Consider the following 21,325-nt stretch of genomic DNA (forward strand, 5'->3'; position numbering starts at 1 on the left):
TTATTTTCAGGATTTTTAGGAAAGGGACACTTTCATCTCTGATATAAGGGAGAATTTCCAAATATGGAAAGAAGTGGCTGGGGTAACACTGTGTTTCATTTATTACATGAGCAATATCTTAGCAAATAGAAGATATAAGAGGCTCTTATTCATCTAATTTGAACCAGTGCTGCATTCAACATACCACGTGACACACAAAAATCAATGTTAACGAACATCAATTAAGTTGAAACTGGCTAAAAATATAAAATGTAATTTTCCAATCAACAATAACAAAAAAAAATTCTAGAGTAAAATGAATCATTTTTAATCTTGTTTCAAAACAGTGTTCCACAACAAAATTTTGGAAATTTCACAGCCTATAAAATCATAGAAGTACTAAGTCAAATTATATGAATTTTTTAAAGCCAAAATAGATACAATTTTGTAAATTTGTACTGTGAGTTTCATGAAATGTGGTCAATTATTTTCACTGTGAGAAAGAAAGGGTTAAATTCCATTCCAGATTCATATTGGCTGCAAAGAAAAATATGAATAAATATACTCATGCAAGTCTTAGTTGTATGTTTATTACTTTTTAAGGATGATACGTCTATGTTATTAAAATTTTCACATTTTTATTTTTTTTTGCTTATCTCTCCCTTTCATTTTCTTGTCTTCCAAACAGTTTCACAGAAATTTTATACTAACCCAAAATTAAACCATTATGCCGGTGTCATTCACTTCTTCTATATTACATTTTGTAGTAAAAAAAACTAGAAAATTTCCAAACTGGAACACTTTGTTTCAGTGCATTGCTAACTACTTTATTAAATAAGGCTTCATTCTTTTCTAAGTTGTAAAAAACTATTTTGGGATGATATTTTTCACGTTCAAACGTGCAGAATTAAAAACTATGTAGGGTCATTCAAATAATTATGTAATGAAGCCTTGCCAAACCATATGGATACTTGTTTTAAGTGTAGTTAGCTAATTTTGCTCAGATACATTTAGAATGTTTAATTTTATAGAGAATAAAGTGTTTGCTTATTGCAAAAGCTATTTTTTTCATATTATACTTCTTATTCTGACTTTGGAAAAATGTATATTTTTTCAACTGTGTCCTCAGCTGATCTTGCTTCAAGGTGGAGAATAATAAAACAGTGCTCCAGATGATTTTTCAGTAAGGAGTAATCACTCTCAGAATTCTGTCAGTGGGAGTAATTAATTTTTTACAAAGTACAGCAGTAACATTTTGTGATAAAAAGTTATTTAACTAGTTACGAATTATTTTATTATTTCAAAAGGTGAAATTTGGTACAGAATTAATTTAGCTAATTTATTTCTTAAAGGAATCACAATTTTCCCCACTTCCTAATGGTTATGAAGATTATACATTTATCAGCTGTGTACCTATAGAAAACCGAGTCAGAGGATCCAAAAGACCAGAAAAATTTCAAGACTGTGAAGTAAGGTTTTTAAATACTCATTAACTTTATTGTATATGTGCTATTGTTCTTCCAATGTTATACTTACTAGACTTCAGTTTGCTGTGTTGCAATTTGAGGAATATGGCAATGACTTTTATTATTTACTTAAAGCAGCGTTTCCCCAACCATGTTCTGCGAAACACTAGTGTTCCGTCTGAAATTGATAGGTGCTCCGTGAGAAAATCATGATTTTAAATTTTATTAAAATATTTAACACGTTTTACGATCATAAGTTATTATGAAATATTTTCCTATGTATTAGAATTAAATTTCACATATATATTGATTTGGCATTAAAGAAGAATTATAGAAGATGCCATATCTATTCTACATATTAACTTAGTGGAGAGGTTTGTATTTAAAATATATTATAAGCACAAAAATGTAAAAATTCATCAATATGTAATTTGATTAAATAAATAAATGAATAATATACAAATCTAGAAGGCACTGCATGCCACTAATGTCTCTATTTTTAATTTAAAATCCAAACCCCCAAAAATGTTATAAGTGTTCCTTAAGCTTTTTTCAGATGAAAAGTGTTCCATGGCCAAAAAAGTTTGGGAAACGCTGACTTAAAGCATATGAATATCTTAACTGTTGTATATTGAACATAATCTTGAAGTGCTTACTACATGTACAGGAGTGGTTTTTGTTTTCCTTGTAGAACGTAATCTTATTTTTGCAGGTTAGAAAGATTGTAAAAGTATCATACGCTTTTTATAATTGTGACTTTATGTTGTTTTTTTATAGAATTATGAGGGATACAGATACCCATATTTTTTTGTTCTAAAACCCAAACATATTTGATTAGTTATCCCTTTGTGTTCCCTGAGAATTTTCTTTAAAATGAAATATTAACTTTAACGTAACATGTTGCTTATGTGTGCTGTTTCAGTAGTAGGTTATTAAAGTAAATCAGTGCCTTTTCAATCGTAGGTCTTGTGCTTGATTTGTGTCGCCACCAAATTTGCCTGCCCTGTTAGACATGGAAATGTTATATTTTTCCATTATTATAGGAAAGCTACTAAGGCTATCTGGTATGTCTAAAGACTATATTGCTAAAATCTGGGTTTAAATACCTGTGGTGGGCACAGCACAGATAGCTCATAGTGTAGCTAAAAAAAAAAAAAAACTAAGGCTAACATCCACTGCCTTTTATTTTGAACTTCTGACTAGAGGAAAGGCAACTTGCTGGTAGCACCTACTGCAAGCTCTTTTGATCCTATTTGGTGGGAACAAGTACCATCATTTGACACTGTACTGATAGAATGTAATCAATTAATGGGGCCACCAGTGTATCGATTACCAAATACTGCTAATTGCTCAAATCTGTCTGCTTGTACAGTAAACATTCTTTACTGTTTTTTTTTGGTTATTACAAAAAACCTGAACATCTGTCTTGAAAATTAAGACTTAATATTAAGACATAATAAGTCAATACAGGCTCCTGTTCAGTTGATTAGTTATTTTCTATAGATTAAATTTTTATACAGAAACTACCTGTGTTTGTTAAATTTAATATATAGTAACTCGAAGCAGGACACCTGACCAGTTTATTTATTATTTTCTGTATGTTTTAGGCCTTTTACACAAACATCTTGAGTCTATATTAAAGACTGTTTTTGTAATGTGAACACACAATGAACAGTTACACTTTATGTGCGTTATTTTTAGCATGCTAGGTACCAGGCAAGTTGATGGCATTTTAAAACAGATGAATAATCAAATTATGTTGACATGTAACATGTCTGTTTAAACATTGCAGATTCATTAAAGCTGTTACAGTTCATGCACTTCAATTATTGTAAGGTTAAGAATAAATACTTCAAAACCTGCAAAAGAAATTGTTTTTTAACTTGAAGCTTAATATGTTAATAAATTGTTACTCTGTTGCCTGTTATAGAAAGTAATAGCATGTCACTTGAATTAAAACCACCATGTAGTAGTGAGAATGAGAAATCAGTCATGTTCATTTTACTTATCAGATGATCATGATGTGTGGTCTTCCTGCTTGTGGTAAAACAACTTGGGCCTTAGAGTACTGTCTTAAGCATCCAGAGATGAAATACAATGTACTTGGGACAAACAACATTATTGAGAAAATGAGGGTAAGTCTTGTTTAAAAATATATGCTGAATAAAATAGTATTTTTCATTTCTTTATAAACATATAATTTGTTAAATTCAACATGTTCCATAATTTCTCGTAATTTTCTTATTTATAATGAAAGCATTTTCAGGTATATTGTAAGATACATTTTGTTTAACAAATATTCTTATTTAATTAATGTATTGACAAGTATTATTTTAACTGACTGGAAAAGCACCTCATAATAGCCATACAGGTTATAAAATACCCCTGTAAGGTCGCAAAAGGTGCAAAATTAATATGTTTGAACTTTGATTTTGGTTTTCTGTTTCAATGAAAATATTCAAGTTTAACCATACAAATATTTACTAATTTGGATTTGTCACTAATGTTGTTGGTACATGTTTCAAAAGATTTGTAAATTCAGTTTTTTAAATAATCTTACTGGCTTATAGACTGATTTGCATGTCGTGATGTCAATAAATTGTACTCAAGTGATAGCTTGTTTGTTTTTACATCAATGCAATATTTGAAACTGCTTCCCTCTTTTTTCCAGACATCTATCTTGTATTTATGTTACACTTATACAGTGTGTGAAAAAGTTTAGTCATTTATATTCATAAGTCATTTGTTTATTTTTATACTCAAATAATACTAATTTATGTGATGTTATGATTAGTGATTACTGTAATAGCCTCCAGTAAATTAACATTTATCAGTATGTGGCTTTATGCAACTACATACATGGTAATTCTGATATGGTATTTCCTCCTTTCACAAGAAAAGCTATTTGCGTTCAGTGCTGCCCTCTGTGTGCGACAGTTTCTTTATACATTCTACAAGCCTTCTGCTCCCCCCTATTGGAATTGCAAGATTCCAACACATTTCTCATGTAAATCATAATGCATCACCTCTTCTCCAATAGGAGCATGACATGCTCACGTTTGGCAGTGCTTGTGTTCGGATGTGCTCTTTTGTTTCCTCTTGTTTCATGTTTGACTTTGTTTCCTCTTGAAGTGGTTGTTTTTTTAAATTAATTTGCTTTCATTCAGCTTGTTTCTTCTATTAGTATTTATCAGTAATTCTATTTGCTTTCTTTTCTGCACTCGAAGTTGGTAAACCTTTCTGTGCAAGGAATTTCAAAGTTAACATTACCACTTCAAGGGTTACACCTACAACTACCCTTTTTTTTATCAGCCCTCAGGTGTGGGTGACATGATGGTGGATTTATCTATTTTTATGAGCCAGGAGATCGAATGTTACATTGGACAACTTTTGTCCCCAGACATTGGCCAGGCTCCTCCAGATTTTGCATTTTCTTCCCATTCCCAACTCGATAAATCCACTAGGCCTAATGCAGTCGTTATAGATTGTGTTTTAGGTTTGTGATGTTTTATCCTTTTCTCCTATTTCTTATTCACCTTGTCCTTCCTTATTGCATAAACAGTCTTTCTAACCCTTTTTGGTTTTCCTTTCTCACCTGATATTCAGGTTCATGCTGATCAATTTGCCTCACAATTAACCCTCTCACTACGGGGTTGGTCAGTTAGACTCTGTCATATGACCCTTTGTACTCATTTAAAGTCTTTATAAAAATAATACTTATAACTCTCAATATATTGGGTTATATTCCCAAAATTTGGCAGTTTTTCAGTTAATATTACAAGTCTTTCACATACAAAAAGTAATATTTCTTAGTGAAGTATTTTTAATAAAATAAAGATTTGTCCATGAATATATTGAGTATTTGTTTTGAATAGTCTGTGTGCAAATTAATTTTCATGTTAAAATTAAAAATACTTTTCCTCATCTCAAAAATTTCAAATTTCCTTTGTGTAATCCCTAAAACCTCCTAAATGCATTTCAAACGGTTTTTTTCAGTAAATCCTTATAGTTTATATGTTATTTTCTCTACCCCCTCTAAAAATGGGTAAGTAGCTCTAAGTTTGTAACATTATACATATATTTATAATTAAATTTTATTGTTTTATTACCCTTTGAACCATGTCTAACTACTGTGTGCCATTATAAGTTGTAAATCACTTGGCGAATGTGCAGCTAACATTACGCTATCGAATTACATTACCCACGAGCTGCTCGCATGCGTGTCTAGTGAACCATTTTAATTATATTATTATTATTACTTATTTAACATGATCTAGTCTTAAATAACTTAAAAAGATCCACATTTTTAGATTTTGGTTACTTTTATTGTAATAAATAAAAAATAAATGTGAAAAACAAGAAGTAAAGTTCTTACCCAATCTTCTTTTTTTCTTGCCCTCGATTGTCGAGGAGAGTTAAGCCTGATTTTTGATAGTAATTATAGTAAAGCACTTAAATTTTTTTATTTAATTCAATAATGCACCAAAGAATATAGACCAATGACATGCAAAAAAGTAGACAAATTCACTTACCTCTCAAATGTTTCCTGGCTTTCTAACTATGTGGCAAGAGCCGTTACAAATTCATCCAAGCTAGTCGTTAACTTTCCCATGGGAACGAATCTTGTACTGAGTGTGAAATTGACAATATTCTGTTCAGAATACAACGTTATACAATACGTCATTTTATAGATGAAAACCTTAACTTTCTATTGGTTATAGGTAATATATAATAAAATATAAGAGAGAATTATCAATGAATTCTGAAAGAGAGGATGTCTGATTTTCTATTTGATAGCTCTGTAATCAAAACAGAATTGAAGGCTATAAAAATTATGGTTTGTTTGAGCAGTAACGATTTTATAGAGAGTATTTTTTGTTTAATTTCGTACATTTTCGAGGGGTGATGGATAAAATAAGGATGATGACATGCTAAGACAACATTGGTCACACTAGTGGAAATTCAGGATTTTTAAAAATATTTACTTGTAGAATTAAGAACTTGAAACTTGTATACTATTAAAATATGGATTATTATGCTATTCTAATTGGTATAACATAAACAAAAAGTGATTTCATAAATTTTTGAATGTAAGACACTAAAACCTTGTGTCATGCTCAGTAAAGGGTACCTAGGGTTCTGATTAGTTTGCACTTTCCTACAAACATGCTGACTATCCATTTTTAGGCCAGCAGTTGCTAGATTCCTTATTACCTATTAGTGGGGTGGGTCCCCAATCATCTGTCAGTCTTACCCATGCCCATTATTCTTGGATGCGTCTTACCCTTACAAATCTATAACGGTATCTTTCTTCCATACACTTTCCACTTGAGGCTCTCCACAGAACTTCTGGGTTTTTTTTTTAGATACCCTTGCCCTTCTGTCCTCCACTTTAGCCTGTGTTTCTCCTTCGGCTCTGGAGTTACACACGTGGTTTCTTTGTTGTTGGGACCTTATAGGTTGTGATGCCATATTGGCTTTAGTCTGTTAACTCTTGACATATCTTAGGGATTTATGTTTAGCCCCATTTCAGCTTTTGCGTTTCTTCATCACTGGCATTCCTTTGTCAGCAATGATTTGGTGCTTCGAATTCTATCAGAAGGATTCGTTGTCCAATTTCTTTACCCACCTCCTGTTTCCCTCACTCCTCCTCGAGATTCCATGACCTACCAGCATCTGTCAGAATTGTTTCGGGAATTGCTGTTGCAGCGGGCCATTAAACATGTTTAATCCTTCCTGGGGTTTTTATTCCCGCCTTTTCATTGTTCCCAAGAAAACCAGGGATTTGGTTTTTCTCTGGGGTTGTGGATGACCAAAATGGATGACTTCAGTGCTTACCTACATATACCAATATCACCTCAGTCTCGTCCTTATCTTTGGTTTATCAATTTCTGGTCCTCCCCTTTGGACTTGCCTTGACATCTCCATGCTCTGGGGCTGCAATTTCATTATTACATGGATGACTGGCTTCTTCTGGTTCATTCCAAACAGGAATTGGCCAATCATACTCAGCAGCTCCTTTCTGAGGCAGATCGGGTGGGCTGGTTGATCAAACTGGACCCACTCAATATCTTGTCCATTTGGGGGCCTTTTTCAACACTCATACCAGTTGGGCCCTGCCTTCTCCTTTAAGACTTCGTTAAATGGAACTTTTGTTTTGCCACACACTCTTGGCTCAGTCACTTACTGATCTAGAGGTTCTATTGCTTTTGGGGGTGTGGCCATCAATAACATCACTCTTTCCCCTCAGTCGTGCCCATATGAAATTCTTTTAGTGGGTGCTTCACAATCATTGGAACCTTGCTCAGGATCCTCTTTCCACCCCATTACCCTTCCTTTTTCCCTGCGAGATGATCTTCTTTGGTGGTTGGACAAAGCCCATACGTCGGCAGGCATGCCGTTTCTTCCTCTCTGTCTGGATCTACATCTTTTCACAGATGCAACCCTACAGGGATGGGGAGCATGGGTCAATCACCAGGAAGCTTTGGGCTGTGGACAAAACCATTTTGCATATCAATGTTCTCGAACTTCTAGCTGTACGTTGGGCATGTTGTGTCACTTCCTGCTTCTCTTTGGACATTGTCTGGTGAGGGTTCATTCAGACAATTCTATGGTGGTGGCACATATCAACCACCAAAGTGGCACCTGGTCCAGAGATCTCTGTTTTTAGATGTTGGATCTCTTGTACTGGGCCCACACACACATCACATTCATCTTATTGCGTGTCATGCTAGGTGCTTTCAGTCTGGTCGTGGATCATCTTTCGTGCCCTGACGGGATATATCCTACAGAGTGGTCCTTAGATCCCTTCATTTTCAGGGATCTTTGCCATCGCTGTCTTGAGCAGTAAAAGATACATGGGGTAATAGGGTTAATGGGGAAAAAAAACATTAAGAAAGTAATATGTGTGTGTTTACATGTTGCTGTTGTTAAATTTTTTTATTGTCAGTGATGGTTATTATAAAGCATTCCAATATTGTTCTTTTTGAAGATATAAAGATTTTCTATCGTATTTGAGTTAACTTAATTCTAAGTTAAACCTTATAGGTGATGGGTCTTCCCCGTAAACGTAATTATGCAGGAAGATGGGATGTTCTTATTCAGATGTCAACAAAGTGCTTGAACAAGATGATGCAGATAGGTTCTCAACAGAGACGCAATTACATTTTAGATCAGGTAAAGATTTTTTATTTCTTTGTCAGTTACTATATTAGCTAATTGGTTGTTACAAAAAATAGTAAGACAGAGTTGATATTATAAATATCACTATTGTTAGTATTTTACAATAGTGCAATTTTATTTACTTATTCATATACAATTTTACAAATAAGAATTATTTAATCAGTATAAAAAAAAGTGAAAGGACTACAGTTAGATAGACTGAATTTTATATTCAGAAATTTTATTCTTCTTCTAAATAGTGCTTCAACTTGATTATCATTGTGCAATCAAAATTATAATTATTAGTCTCACAAGTATTACAAGTAAACTAGAGAATCATAATGTCTAAATAAATGTGAAAAAAACCTGAAGACTGACACATAAAGTGTGGAGTTTAGAAACAGGTTTTAATGAAGTAGTCCTTATTCTACATAGATGTGCATGTGGTATGTTTAGAAACAAACATATGTGACAAGTGAGTTTTATGCTAAACTAGAATTGAAATAATTAAGCAAACAGAACATGTTACACTTTTATTCCTTGGCATGCTAGCTTTTAACTTTGGAAATGGAAATTAGATTCCTTATCTGTGTAATGTTGTTTACATTAATATGTTAAAACAGAAGTGATTGAAACATATTTGACTGATAGCATCTTTTGCAGTCTCATTTTTCTAATGTTCTACATCACATTTTTCCTCAAAGTTTTCTCTGAGGGAGAGTAGGACAGTTGTATATTTTTATTTTTTTATCTCTAAAGTTTTTCTAAACTAGAAGGAATGTTTTTTTTTCTCAATAGAACTGATTAAATCTGTTGCACATAACTCCATTGATGACTTATCAGAAGACTGCACAGACTTTTTAATAGATGCTGATTACTGTGATTTTCGTGTAATGTCCTGAACCTGTTTTTACAAATGAGGGTGAACAAAGCATTTGACTTTTCACAGTTGAGCTTAAATTTGCTTTCCTTCCTTGTATAAATCACAAAAGTTATCTTTGGTATCTTTGTTAACTTATTTTATAATTTTTCCAGTCTTCTGAACCTTAAAAACATTGGGAATTCTTTTGTGGTATTCTACATTATAGACCCATTGTACGTGAACATAATAGAATACTAATGTTGTCTGGTATGGAATCGGTTTAAATTTTCAAGTCTCAGAGCAGTTGTAGGGTCAGCGAACTTTATGTTGAGGGCTGAAACAGCAAAATAATAATGCACTGAATTTCTGTATCTCCTAGTATGGAGAGTACATAACTAATATTCTTGATATTACATTTCTCATAAACTTGTGAGGTGATTAGTCCTTAAGCGATTCTTGCAAAAACTGAATATCAGCATCATTTTTAAAGATTATTTAGAAACAAGTCCCAGTGTCATAGAACAAATAAGTAAAAAGTACCATTAAGTAAGACCAGTTTTGACTTCATAAATACCAGTATCAAGAAAGTAATAGTATGAAAATTGTAATAATATAGCTTGAAATACTGTTTCCATGTGATGCATGAAGAAGTGTATTTGTGTATGCTAATTTTAACATTCTATACTTTCAACAAAAAGTACACACTTTTTATAAACTGATTACAGAACTTGTTTCTTATATCATCAGTATTCTCAACTTTGCTTCAGATCCTCACCAAATTTGGAATTAGAATGTTAGGCACTAAAATATAATTTCATGATGATGGGTCATGCACAAAATCTAATACATTTTAAATATATATTAAAGATTTAGGTGCTATTTAGCAAAAAAAAAGTATATTTAAATCTGGTAAAAGAAACAATAACAAATATGAGTCTCATTAATTTTTAATTTGTACTTGAGGCCTTTGAAGAATATATAAAGCAGATTGGGATGCTAAACTAAATAATTGGATGTCTAATTAGAATTTCTGTTAGAATTTTAACTGAAGACAAATTAACTGCTATGTTCTGATTTAGTTGACTTAAGATTGAAGAGTTATAAGTCACAGATACATTTCAACAGAATTTTCAGAAAAGGAGTAGCTAAATCAAGTAGGCAAATACTACATATGGGAAGGAATAGCAGCAGTTATTAACATAAATTTTGAAAACAGACTTGTAGTTACTGTGGACTTTATTTCCAGTAGGGATATTTGGAACTGAGATTGTTTAATTTCATAATATGTTGTTACTCTAACAAGTATGTGAAGCTTGTATATTAAAAGTAACAATAGCATCTCAGTCACTGGTGTTCAGGAAAGCAAATTGGCATGGTAGACTTGAAAAATAGGAACTGTTTTGTTGCAAAATCTGGTTAGCTACTACTGAAGCTGGCATGCCTGTAAAGTATAGTGTAACATTGTTTTTTCTAAACATACACTTAAAAGGGACACATGATTTTAATTAGTTTTTTACTTTTGTTGAATTTTGAGTTATATTATATTCATTGCTCATTTCATTTAATGTAAGTGTATGGGCCAAAAAGAATTTCTATTGTCTGCAGATTTATTTTTCTCTTATTCCACTTAATTACTTCTTTGTTGTTTTTTGTATCACGTATCTGTGAAAATAGCATTTCAAATTAATAGGTACCTCTGGTGCCACAAGTCATTGTTTAGGGGGCCTTTGATTTAATACCAGAACTCATCAGTTGGACTGGATATATGGCAGCCAAATTTGAATTGCTATTTTTACATATAAAAAGGACTAATTAAGTGAAATGTGAAGATAAAAATAGTTGCAGTCAAGTGTGATTTTAGTCATATGTTTGGCTTAAAAAAAGCCTTGTTGCATTTCCAGCTTAGGCTTTTTTTTTCATCACTGCATTAACATTTTATTTTGTGTTTTATTCACTTTATTAATCAGTTATGACACTAGGTTTTAGTTTAAACCTCTGTTATTTGTATTTAATAAGTCATTAAAGTATAGTTCGTTTCAACTTTTTTAACCCTTTCCTGCTTTGCACTAGTCATAATAGGCAGTGTTGGTCACCTATATCTTGTAGAAAAACAAAACAAGATACAGGATTAAAAAATGTTTAATGTGGGCCAATTGCTAAAATAAAATACATAAAAGTAGAGATAAGATTATTCAGTTATTTGCTGGAACAAAAAAAAAAATATACATTTGCCCAGCCACTCTGTTCGTACATAATTTTGAAATTTTAGCTAATAATAACTAAGAAGTATATTGTAAGTTGTGTTTTGTAGCCTAATTTGGATGAAAACAGTTTCATTCAAAGTAAAAAATACACCATTAACATTTTTCATCTTTATGTATTTCACTACTTGCACAGAAGTGTTTAAGGTTGCTCAAACAAGACTTTTTGTTTTGTTTGAACATCTGAATATGTTTAGTATTAAATGAAGAAAACTGCTTTTTACAAGCTGAACTTGAACCAGCTAAGAGAACATTGAGTGGTGATGAAGAGTGAGGCAGGCCTATCATCTAAAAAGATATATATATATATAAGTTATGCTAAAGAAATATTTATTATGATGAAAAATGTTCACTAATTGTTTTTGAACACTATCTAAAACATTATTGTCAGGTGATCTTAATCAGAATCAAATAGCCTTGTAGTTTTTTTTTGCCAAGCAGGAAAGGGCATAGTAGTGTATTTTGATTTTGTAACATATTTAATCATAGAAAATAAAAGGTGAGATTTTAAGCTAGTGCATTGAAATCCAACTGGCTAAGGTGTCAAGAAGGTAAGAAATACTTTTTTTTACGTGTTTATGAAAGAAAATTGGCCTTTACTGGAATATAAGTAAGGTAAGTGTGCTGTATTATTATAAGAAACAATTTTGAGATGTTTGAAAACTGATTAATGGCACAAAAACTCTATCAACAATGAACTGCGAAGCTTACGTGGGTTCGGAAAAGGCTCATCAAGGTGGGGTTGTAGAGAAAAACATCTGTTCACTTAATTAATCTGGAAACTTGAAAGGAAACTTGTAAGTTTAAAGTTGCAACTCTAAAGTGCTTATCTTTTAAGTTATGTAAAAGTAAAATGTAATTAAGAAGCTAGTATTAGAATAACATTGAAAAGGTTTGAAGCGTGATATTGTCAGGTAGTAATGCTTGAAGTATAATTGTAATATTGTGTAAATACTGTTTGTTGCTCAAAAACCATCATTTCTTCATGTGAACTGTTAAACCATTTTGTAGGATGTACAATAGATTCTTTACTTTTTACACTTGTCAAAAGTAACAAGTAAGATATACAGCTATAGGTATTGTAGAAAAATAACTACTTTTTACTTTTAAGCTGAGTAATGCAAATTTCATTATTTTTCAAACATCTAGTAGTTAAATTAGCCATCCTGTTTTATGGATGTATAATCTTCAGTAGTTATAACTTTACATTTATATCTAGAAACTCGTTTTTTAAGTCTTCAGCTTGTATATGTAAACACCTATAAAATTAGTGTTTTTTTTTTTTTTATGTAGAACTGACAATGATAATAAAGATAAAACACCAGTATGGTATACCTTATTATGGCTTAAGAACTTTGTTAATATATTATAGTGAAATGACTCCATTTTCAGAAATATAGGATTGTATTAAACATATTGCTATATTTATCAAAAGAGAGAGAGATTGAGATTTAAGGCTTTGTTGGAATTTTTTGCACAATTTTGTACCTTACAATGTCAGAGGCTTATTTTTTGAAATCTATATAATTGGTCAAAAAGCCTGTAATAGCTCTTAAACTTTTTAAATGCTTGAATGTGTAAATAATCTAAATTTACAGAAAAGAATATTTTGCTGTTACTTAAAATGTAAATCTTAATTGTAGCAGTCATACATATGTTCTGAAGCAGACAGCCAGTGACACAAGAATGTTCTCATTTGGATGATTAACCTTCATTGTGAGGTAGAAGTTAAGAAACAACTGTGTTTGAAATATATACCCACATTTGTTTCTACAGAGTCAAATTTCCATTTTGGATACATACAAAGCTAACCAAAACAGCTAATTTAGTTAAAGTCTGTATTATACAAACTATCCTGTACTGGACTGTATACATGCCTGTACTAATACAGTTTAAAATTAATTTTATAATCTTGAATATTTCTTTCATAAATTGTAGAGAATCAACAAGGTTGTCAAGCTAAATGCATGTTCTACTAGATTAATAGAAAAAGTAATTGTTTTTTAATTGAAGCGATCTTCCTTGACTAAGAAAATTGACTAGTTCAAAACATCACTAACTGTTGGTTGTTTTACCATACATTGGAATGTATATTTATGAGATCAGAAGATGGCTGAGGGAAATTTTATAGATTTATTAACCTCCGGTGAAGTTGCAAACAGTATTTAAGTCATAGTTAAGACAAAAAAAAACTTTAATTTCAAAGACTGGGTGCTGATGTTACAAATATCACATGCTATATGAGTATAAATGTGTCATATTTTAATTGATGTATATGGGTACTACTAAGAATATCCTAGATAGTCATTATTAACAATGTGCACAGAACTTGGTTAACAGTAATTCAAGTATCTACCAACATTCATTGAAAAGTAATGTACCAATTATAGTTTAACAGTTTACCATCATGGATGGAGCTCATAATGAAATAAGGAGGCCATACTAATCAAATGTCATCATCCAAAGTTGAATTGGGAATATTCTTTAATCTCCTTTTCAAACTATGAAGATGTGAAATGAAACATTTTAGAAATGTGAATATAATACAAGTATTCATTATGTTATCATAAAAATTAAATGTAGAAAATTCATGCAAACCTGTAGTTGAGAGATATATTGAGTGAAAAACTATCAGTACAAAAAAAAGGATATGCAATACAGTTGTCTAACTACTTGTGTTTTATTTAAAAGTATTGAGTATTATTGATTTCCAGTCATCTCCATTTCTCTATCAGAAAGCTTCAATGAAGTAAATGCCATTAGTCAAAATTGTTTACATCATTACAGTCAATCAGTACAAATTGATTCAGTTTGATTTATAACACTGAAGTCATTAAGTGTAACACCAGAATGAGAAATTTCATTATTATTATTAATTTTTTTTATTTATTCTCAATAAACTTGGCAGTATCTTCTTTCACAGAAAATGCATTAAGTTAAAAAATAAACTATAGTTTGATTCTGCAATGAGAACTACTAAAGAGTAAAAAAAAAAATGATGAAGTTCCAATATTTTTGAGGAATATATATTTTATGTCCTTGCTTTAGTTATAATATCTGGTTTATGCACAAAAAGGCTATTGAAGTCATATATGTATCGTTAAATTGTTTTTTAATGTGCAATAAAGATTCTAAGAAAAGATTGTAAATTTGAAATTGTACAGTTTAATATTTGAATACACAAAGAAGTTATTAAATTATTTAAGAATGAAATATGAGGGTGTGTAAATATTTAGTATTGAGCAAGAAATATTGAACTTTGAAGGTTCATAAATTGATATGTGTATGAGGTTAAGTGTCATTTTGAGGGAAGCAGGCTCAACTTTTGTAAGTTTCAGTAATGTCTTTTGGATGATGAACAAAAAAAAATTATATGAAAAGAAAATTTACTGGCCTAGAATTTATTAGTACATTGCTAAAACTATGCCTTAGCTTTAAAATGAGCAGAAATATATTTAAGAGATAATGCACTTTGGTATAGGCCATAGCTCTATAGTTGACAGGCTTTTTTAGGTACCAACCGCAATCTAATAACTGATATAAAGACAGTATATATTATGCAGTTAGTTCCTTAAGGAGTAATGTATAAAATTAATAATGCCTTTAAAATTTTCAAAATTAGCATAAAAGCCTGTCCATTTTAAAAGAAAGGTTGATTAGAAAGCTCATTATTTCATATCTTAAACTGGAACCACATGGAAAGGATATTGTTTAAAGATGTTCTAAAAACAAACTGACTGGACCAAAAGTTGTCTATAAGAAAACTGGAAAGTTAAGATAATTGAAAAAAAGAGAGAACTGTGACGAAAAAATGTATACATAAAAATTGTACACATTATGCTATTTTAAAGTAGTTTATAATACCCGGTTCTGAACATGACTGGGTTGCCTCTGGTCTCTCTGTCTCTCTCTTTCTGGACATTTGAATAATAATATTAGTAGTTTTTTTGGATTGTTATACTTTATATAGCAAACAAATACTAACTAATTCATAGTTCCTATCAGCAATAGTGTATTAACTCAGCTATGCACTGTATGTATAGATAGACAGATGGTTTTATTGGTCCCACAACCATTTTTTTAACAAAACTATACAAAATCAAAAGAGAGCAAATAAATCAGATTGTTTTAGAATTTAAAAAAATTCAGTTTGTATGTTTGTTCATGTATTGAGCATTAGACTTTCGTTTTGACAGTAAAATTGGAACCTTACTGATCATATTTGATCTTAAAAGCAAACATAGCAGCTGTAAAAAATAAGCAATTTCCACATTAACTTTGGAAGTGTACAAAAATGTTTAATATTGTTTATCTCTTGAGCACTGAAAGCTTATGTCAAGTTGACCTACAAGACAAAATTTAGGAACATAACTAAGCTAAAAAACACGAGAGACATTTGTATGCTTATTTTCAACACAGAGCTACACAATGAGCTGTTTGCACTCTGTCCACCGCAGGGAACCAAACTGCTGGATTTTAGTGCTGCAAGTCAGTGAACTTACCACTGACCAACTAGGAGATCAGTCTGTATGCTATTAACATTTTAAAATTTAATGAAATAATTTTATCTTGATGGCCTGTTAATGTTCAAAAACCTTAAAATCATAAATCAAAGAAAAAATGCATTTCAGTAACATTGTAGCAACAGTGCGAAAACAAACAAAAAATAAACACATGTTCACTAAGTAGTGAAAAATGTGGTAGAATGAAACTTTGAAGAATTACTACATCTAATCAAAGCTGATGATATTGTTCTATAGCTTTATAGGCTGATTATATTTTGCACCATATGAATTTTGCTTTCACACTACTCCTTCTAGTTTATTAAGGTTATAACTGCCAGTTATTTTCTAGGCAAATGTTAGACATAGAATAAGTCTTAATTTATTAGAACGGTGCAAATTCTATTGTATGTGAATGTAGGAATTTGTACTTCCTGTATAAGATTCTGTTATTAAACTGAATCTCCTTTTGGTTTGTTGCAACTGGCAATTTCCAGATAAGACTTTTGCTTTACATTTATCCATTTAATTCTGTATGATATAAATTTGTATTAAATTACAATTATGTAGAATCTGTCAGAAGCTAAGATAAGCGTGAAGGAATTGGGATTGGTGGGAATGCTGTTATGAATGTTCAGATGTTACTTGAAATAATTTTTTGAAATTAAGATAAATGTGTAACTTTTACATACTTAGTAACAATTTAGTATTAACCTTTTAATATTTGGGATGAAGCATCCTGTCAGAGTTGCAGTTGTAAAACAAATAAGCTATTTTTAAGATTTAATAAGAGAATTTTGGATAATAATAGTCATATAGAAACTAAAATACTTCATAAAATATTAATTTAGCTAAAATTATATTTTTACTAGAGCTATATAGATCAATACAAGTTTCACATAAGTTACCTTTAACCTCTGCTTCAGTATATGAAATACAATTAAGAAATAGCATAATGCTGTAGTGATTATGTGAGCTAATTGTTAAGACTTTGGGTTATAATTTATTGAAAACATGGTATGTTATATAAAGTTGAGAACAAAGTAAAAGGGGGAAAATTTATTTGCATTGATGCAGTAAACTATTCTAAGATTTAAAATAGAAAAGCAAGTGAATAATTATATAAAAAATGAAAGTAAAATTTATTTTTCTTTAAAAATTTAATATATATATATTTAAAGGCATAATTTGGAACAGTAGCACACCTTTCAATCACCTACAACAACTAATGGTAAGTACTAAAGGGGGGAAGAGAAAAATCAAACAAAATTAATTTAGTTTTCAGTATCAGTTATTACAGAAAAATGAGCTTCAGGGGACTTATTACCCTGCTCCTATAGGAGCCAACTTTGAGCTTGATCAAAACCTGATATTGTCTATTCCACTACGGCAGACCAATGTGTACCCCTCGGCTCAGAGAAGGAAAATGCGTCCTTTTGAAGGGTTCAGGCGTAAAGCTGTTGTGATAGTACCTCATGATGAAGAGTTCAAAAGGAGACGTGAGAAACAAGAAAAAAAGGAAGGCAAAGATGTTCCTGACTCTGCTGTTTTGGAAATGAAAGGTAGGCTGTCCTGGTAGAGTACCTTGCTGTAAAATCAGTGGATGATAGTGACTTTTCTGTTTACCTGTAGATTGAAAATGATGTGAACATCTTGTCCCTGGCTCAGTGCCAAATTTTATCCTAAAGAGATTCCTTGCTCTGTTTGTGGATGTCAAAACACAACTGACTAGGATATTTAGGTAAAATTAGGCAGCTAGGGATGAGAAGAAGCTTTGTGTATGTTGAAACACTAAAAATCTACTGATATCTTATGACAGCAAACTTTGAACTTCCTAATGTTGGGCCATTATTTGATGAGGTGATTTTCACTGATCTTCCAAGAGAAGAGGCTGAAAAACTTGTGAGGAAGTACAATAGTGAAGGCCGAGCTGCAGTAGGTCCTCCTCAGAAACGCTTCCGTCCAAATGATCAGTCTCCATCACGAGGGTCACCAGGTTAGTTATGAATTATCTTGTAAGCAGTACATAATTACTTGCCTTTTTTCTTTGAAAACTTCATGAAAAAGTGTAATTTTTGGTATAATTTATGATATAACAACCTTATATTTCTGAAAAATGCTGCATTTAAAGGTTGATTTCCTATTTAAGTACTATTTTTTTTTCTGAACGTGCTCCATTAATTAAGATTGTATTTTCATTGACCTATTTAAATATCATAATTAATGTAGCATTCAAGACTGGTGTTCTTTCTAATTGAGCAGAAGCTTGCTTATCAAGTATTACAGAGTTCCTAGGATTATTAATTTACTTTTTTCTCATAAACTGGGTTTACTTCCCTGTAATAAGGTAAATTTGTTCTTTGTTTTATTCTATGAAGGTTATTATTTCAACTAGACTGCTTAAACTGTTGTGTCATTAGAGTAAGGGGACAGCCTCAATTCTACAGATGTCTTTGTGTGGAGCTATATGAAATGTTATTAATGGACAGTTTTGTACATTTTATACAGCTACATATTGTCAATAGAAGTGTACATACAGCAGAACAAAATGTATATTTTGTTCCAAAATTTCAATATGCCTAGCATGATCAGAGCTATTTGAATATCTGTCCATTAAGGGCTGATCAATTATACAATGATAAATGTCTTGTAATGCAGATGAATGTTTAAGTGTGGAGCTGATGGGATAGGTACTGATCAAATATGTGTACCATTCTAGCTATAAACTTAGCTGTCACGTTTATTAAAGTCACCATGACATAGTTATAGCTTTATAATGATGGAGCTGGATTTCATGCATTAAAAGACTTTGTTCATTATTTAAGTTTTGGATTTTTATTCTAGGCAAGCAGTAAGCAAAAATAACGTGATACTTAAGTGATTAGCTTTGGGGAAGCAATATTTTATTATTCTTGTTTAGCAGCCATACTAGCATTGCTTGGGTTATGAACTTGTTAAGTTAGTAAAATTTGATTGTCATATTACTTAAGAACTTGAAAAGTGACTCATTGCTAAGCTACAATGTTTCATCAGCATTTCAGTTTCAGGTATTTCAGTCATATAGAGACCACTGAAATAAAACTCAACAATAATAAAATTATCTAAAAGAGAAAATAATAAGCTGAATAAGGTAACAACACTGAGATTGATTGGCATGGAATTAAAATAGAGGAAAAATGGGCATTGAACACAGTATTACAGTTTAAATTAATAAAGCAGCTGTGGCTCAAATCAATGCTGAAACCAGGAAAGAATACTTAATGGTCCATATTGAAACAATGAACATCAACTATTTTGAATTTGCTTGCAAAGTGCTTATTTGCATATTCAATTAAAATCTTTTTTTTTTCTTTTATCAGACCTTATATTTACTATATCTTGAGATTTATCTTGAAAGCATGAAATCAAATGAGTAAATATATAGTGTTACTAAAGTAGATATGTACTTTGAATGTGTCAGCTAGCAGTACAACTTAGTTTCTATTTCAGCATCACACACAAATTAGATAGATGACTTAACCCTTTCACGACGGGTCCGGGTGAAAGACTATGTCATCTTGTTTCTTGACTTGCATTCAAAATTTTATTGAACTACTATTTCATCTACTGATAACACTGTTAAGCCTAACCCTACAGGGTTAAAACTAAAATGTTACACTATCCCTCTCTTCATCTTCATAGTAAAGTAATAAAGTTAATCTTTCAAATATAGAAGTAGGTGGTTTTGGTGATTTTTAAATAATGAAAATAAAAAATTCACACACCACTGGATTCCACAGTCAGAAATTTGTAGATTTACACTGCAAGTTCAGTTATGTAGTTGATGATTAACCCTTTCGAGACAGGTTACAGGTGAAAGGCCATGTCATCTCGTTTGTTGACTCGCAATCAAAATTTTATTGAAATACTATTTCATGAATTTATATCAATAAGTTTGGTATCAAACTGTAGATTATAATTCAAATTTTGGAATTATACATTACTCAATTTGTTAATTTAAAAGTATATATTAAAAAACATGGATAAACATCGATTTTAGTGTGTCACGTGGTATGTTGAATGAAGCCGTTGTTCAAATTAGGTGCTTGTGAAGTCAAAATACTAAGTCTATAGTTTCATACGAATTATAAACTCAAATTACTGATATTGACAAGCTAGAATGTAAAATAAGAACCTCCTATTTTCTATTTGCTAAGATATTGCTCATGTAATAAATCAAAGACAGTGGCACCCTGCCCACCTCAAAAGCTCAGAATGTCCCCCTAGTGGCTTTCTCAGCCATTTTAAATTCTTAGGACACCATTTCTTTCTTTTGAACCAAGAATTCAAGGAGGGTGTGTGTCTTTAGTCTGCTCAAAATTTCATATTTTTTTTAGCCCAAAATACAGCTTAGTTATTAAGCTTGATAAATTATAATGGAATTCTATTGTATTGATGTAGTAATTTATGATTTTTTTAGTTATTCAACCTTATATGAATAAAACTAAAAAAAATTAGTTTGTTTCATGTCTTTCACGTGCAAAATTTTTAAATGCTTAGCAGCCTACATCAAGCAGAAACTGAGAGAAAAGCAAATAAAGAAGTAAAGCAAACAATTATCTCTTCTAGTTATGACCTTTGCAATGTCTTAAGAAAAATAAGTTTAAGAATTTATTTCAAAATAACAATAATCTATATACATATATAATGTATAATAATTGAAATCTGACTGTATTTTACAAAATACTAGTCTACTAAAACACAGCCAAGACAAGTTACTTTGTACACACCAGAGGTCAGTTTTATGTTATTTGATATGGTAACATGAGTGCATGTAAGCCTCGTCATTGTAACTTTTGTATTGTTAACCAGACATGGCTGAAAGGTTAGTATAAAAATAATAAATATATATATAAATGTATAATGTTATGAGATTTAAGCTATTTGGTCTAAAGATTTATGTTTTCTTGTTACAATTTGTTGTCATTCGAGAATGAACGAGGCATAATTTATATTTATTTTGTGATTTTTTATGGTGGTTACAAGATCCGTCAAATCTACTAAACCTGTACAGAGATTAATTACTGAAAATAACAGATAAAATATAAAGTTTTT

At 31.1% G+C, this 21,325-nt stretch overlaps 1 protein-coding gene across 6 annotated transcripts in view; it reads left to right on the plus strand.

The window, feature by feature from the left end:
- The window catches only part of LOC106461615 (heterogeneous nuclear ribonucleoprotein U-like protein 1), a 121,000-nt gene that overhangs the window by 73,837 nt on the left and 25,838 nt on the right, over positions 1-21,325 (plus strand). For all 6 annotated transcript variants that reach the window (XM_013921454.2, XM_022388619.1, XM_022388620.1 and 3 more), the window contains 5 exons: positions 1,332-1,448; positions 3,458-3,580; positions 8,493-8,621; positions 17,625-17,793; positions 18,051-18,227. In XM_013921454.2, coding sequence (XP_013776908.1) covers positions 1,332-1,448; positions 3,458-3,580; positions 8,493-8,621; positions 17,625-17,793; positions 18,051-18,227 — 715 coding nt within the window. The remainder of the gene's footprint in view (positions 1-1,331; positions 1,449-3,457; positions 3,581-8,492; positions 8,622-17,624; positions 17,794-18,050; positions 18,228-21,325) is intronic.

This window comes from Limulus polyphemus, unplaced genomic scaffold, assembly GCF_000517525.1.
Source record: "Limulus polyphemus unplaced genomic scaffold, Limulus_polyphemus-2.1.2 Scaffold998, whole genome shotgun sequence".
In the NCBI taxonomy this organism is placed as follows: Eukaryota; Metazoa; Arthropoda; class Merostomata; order Xiphosura; family Limulidae; genus Limulus; species Limulus polyphemus.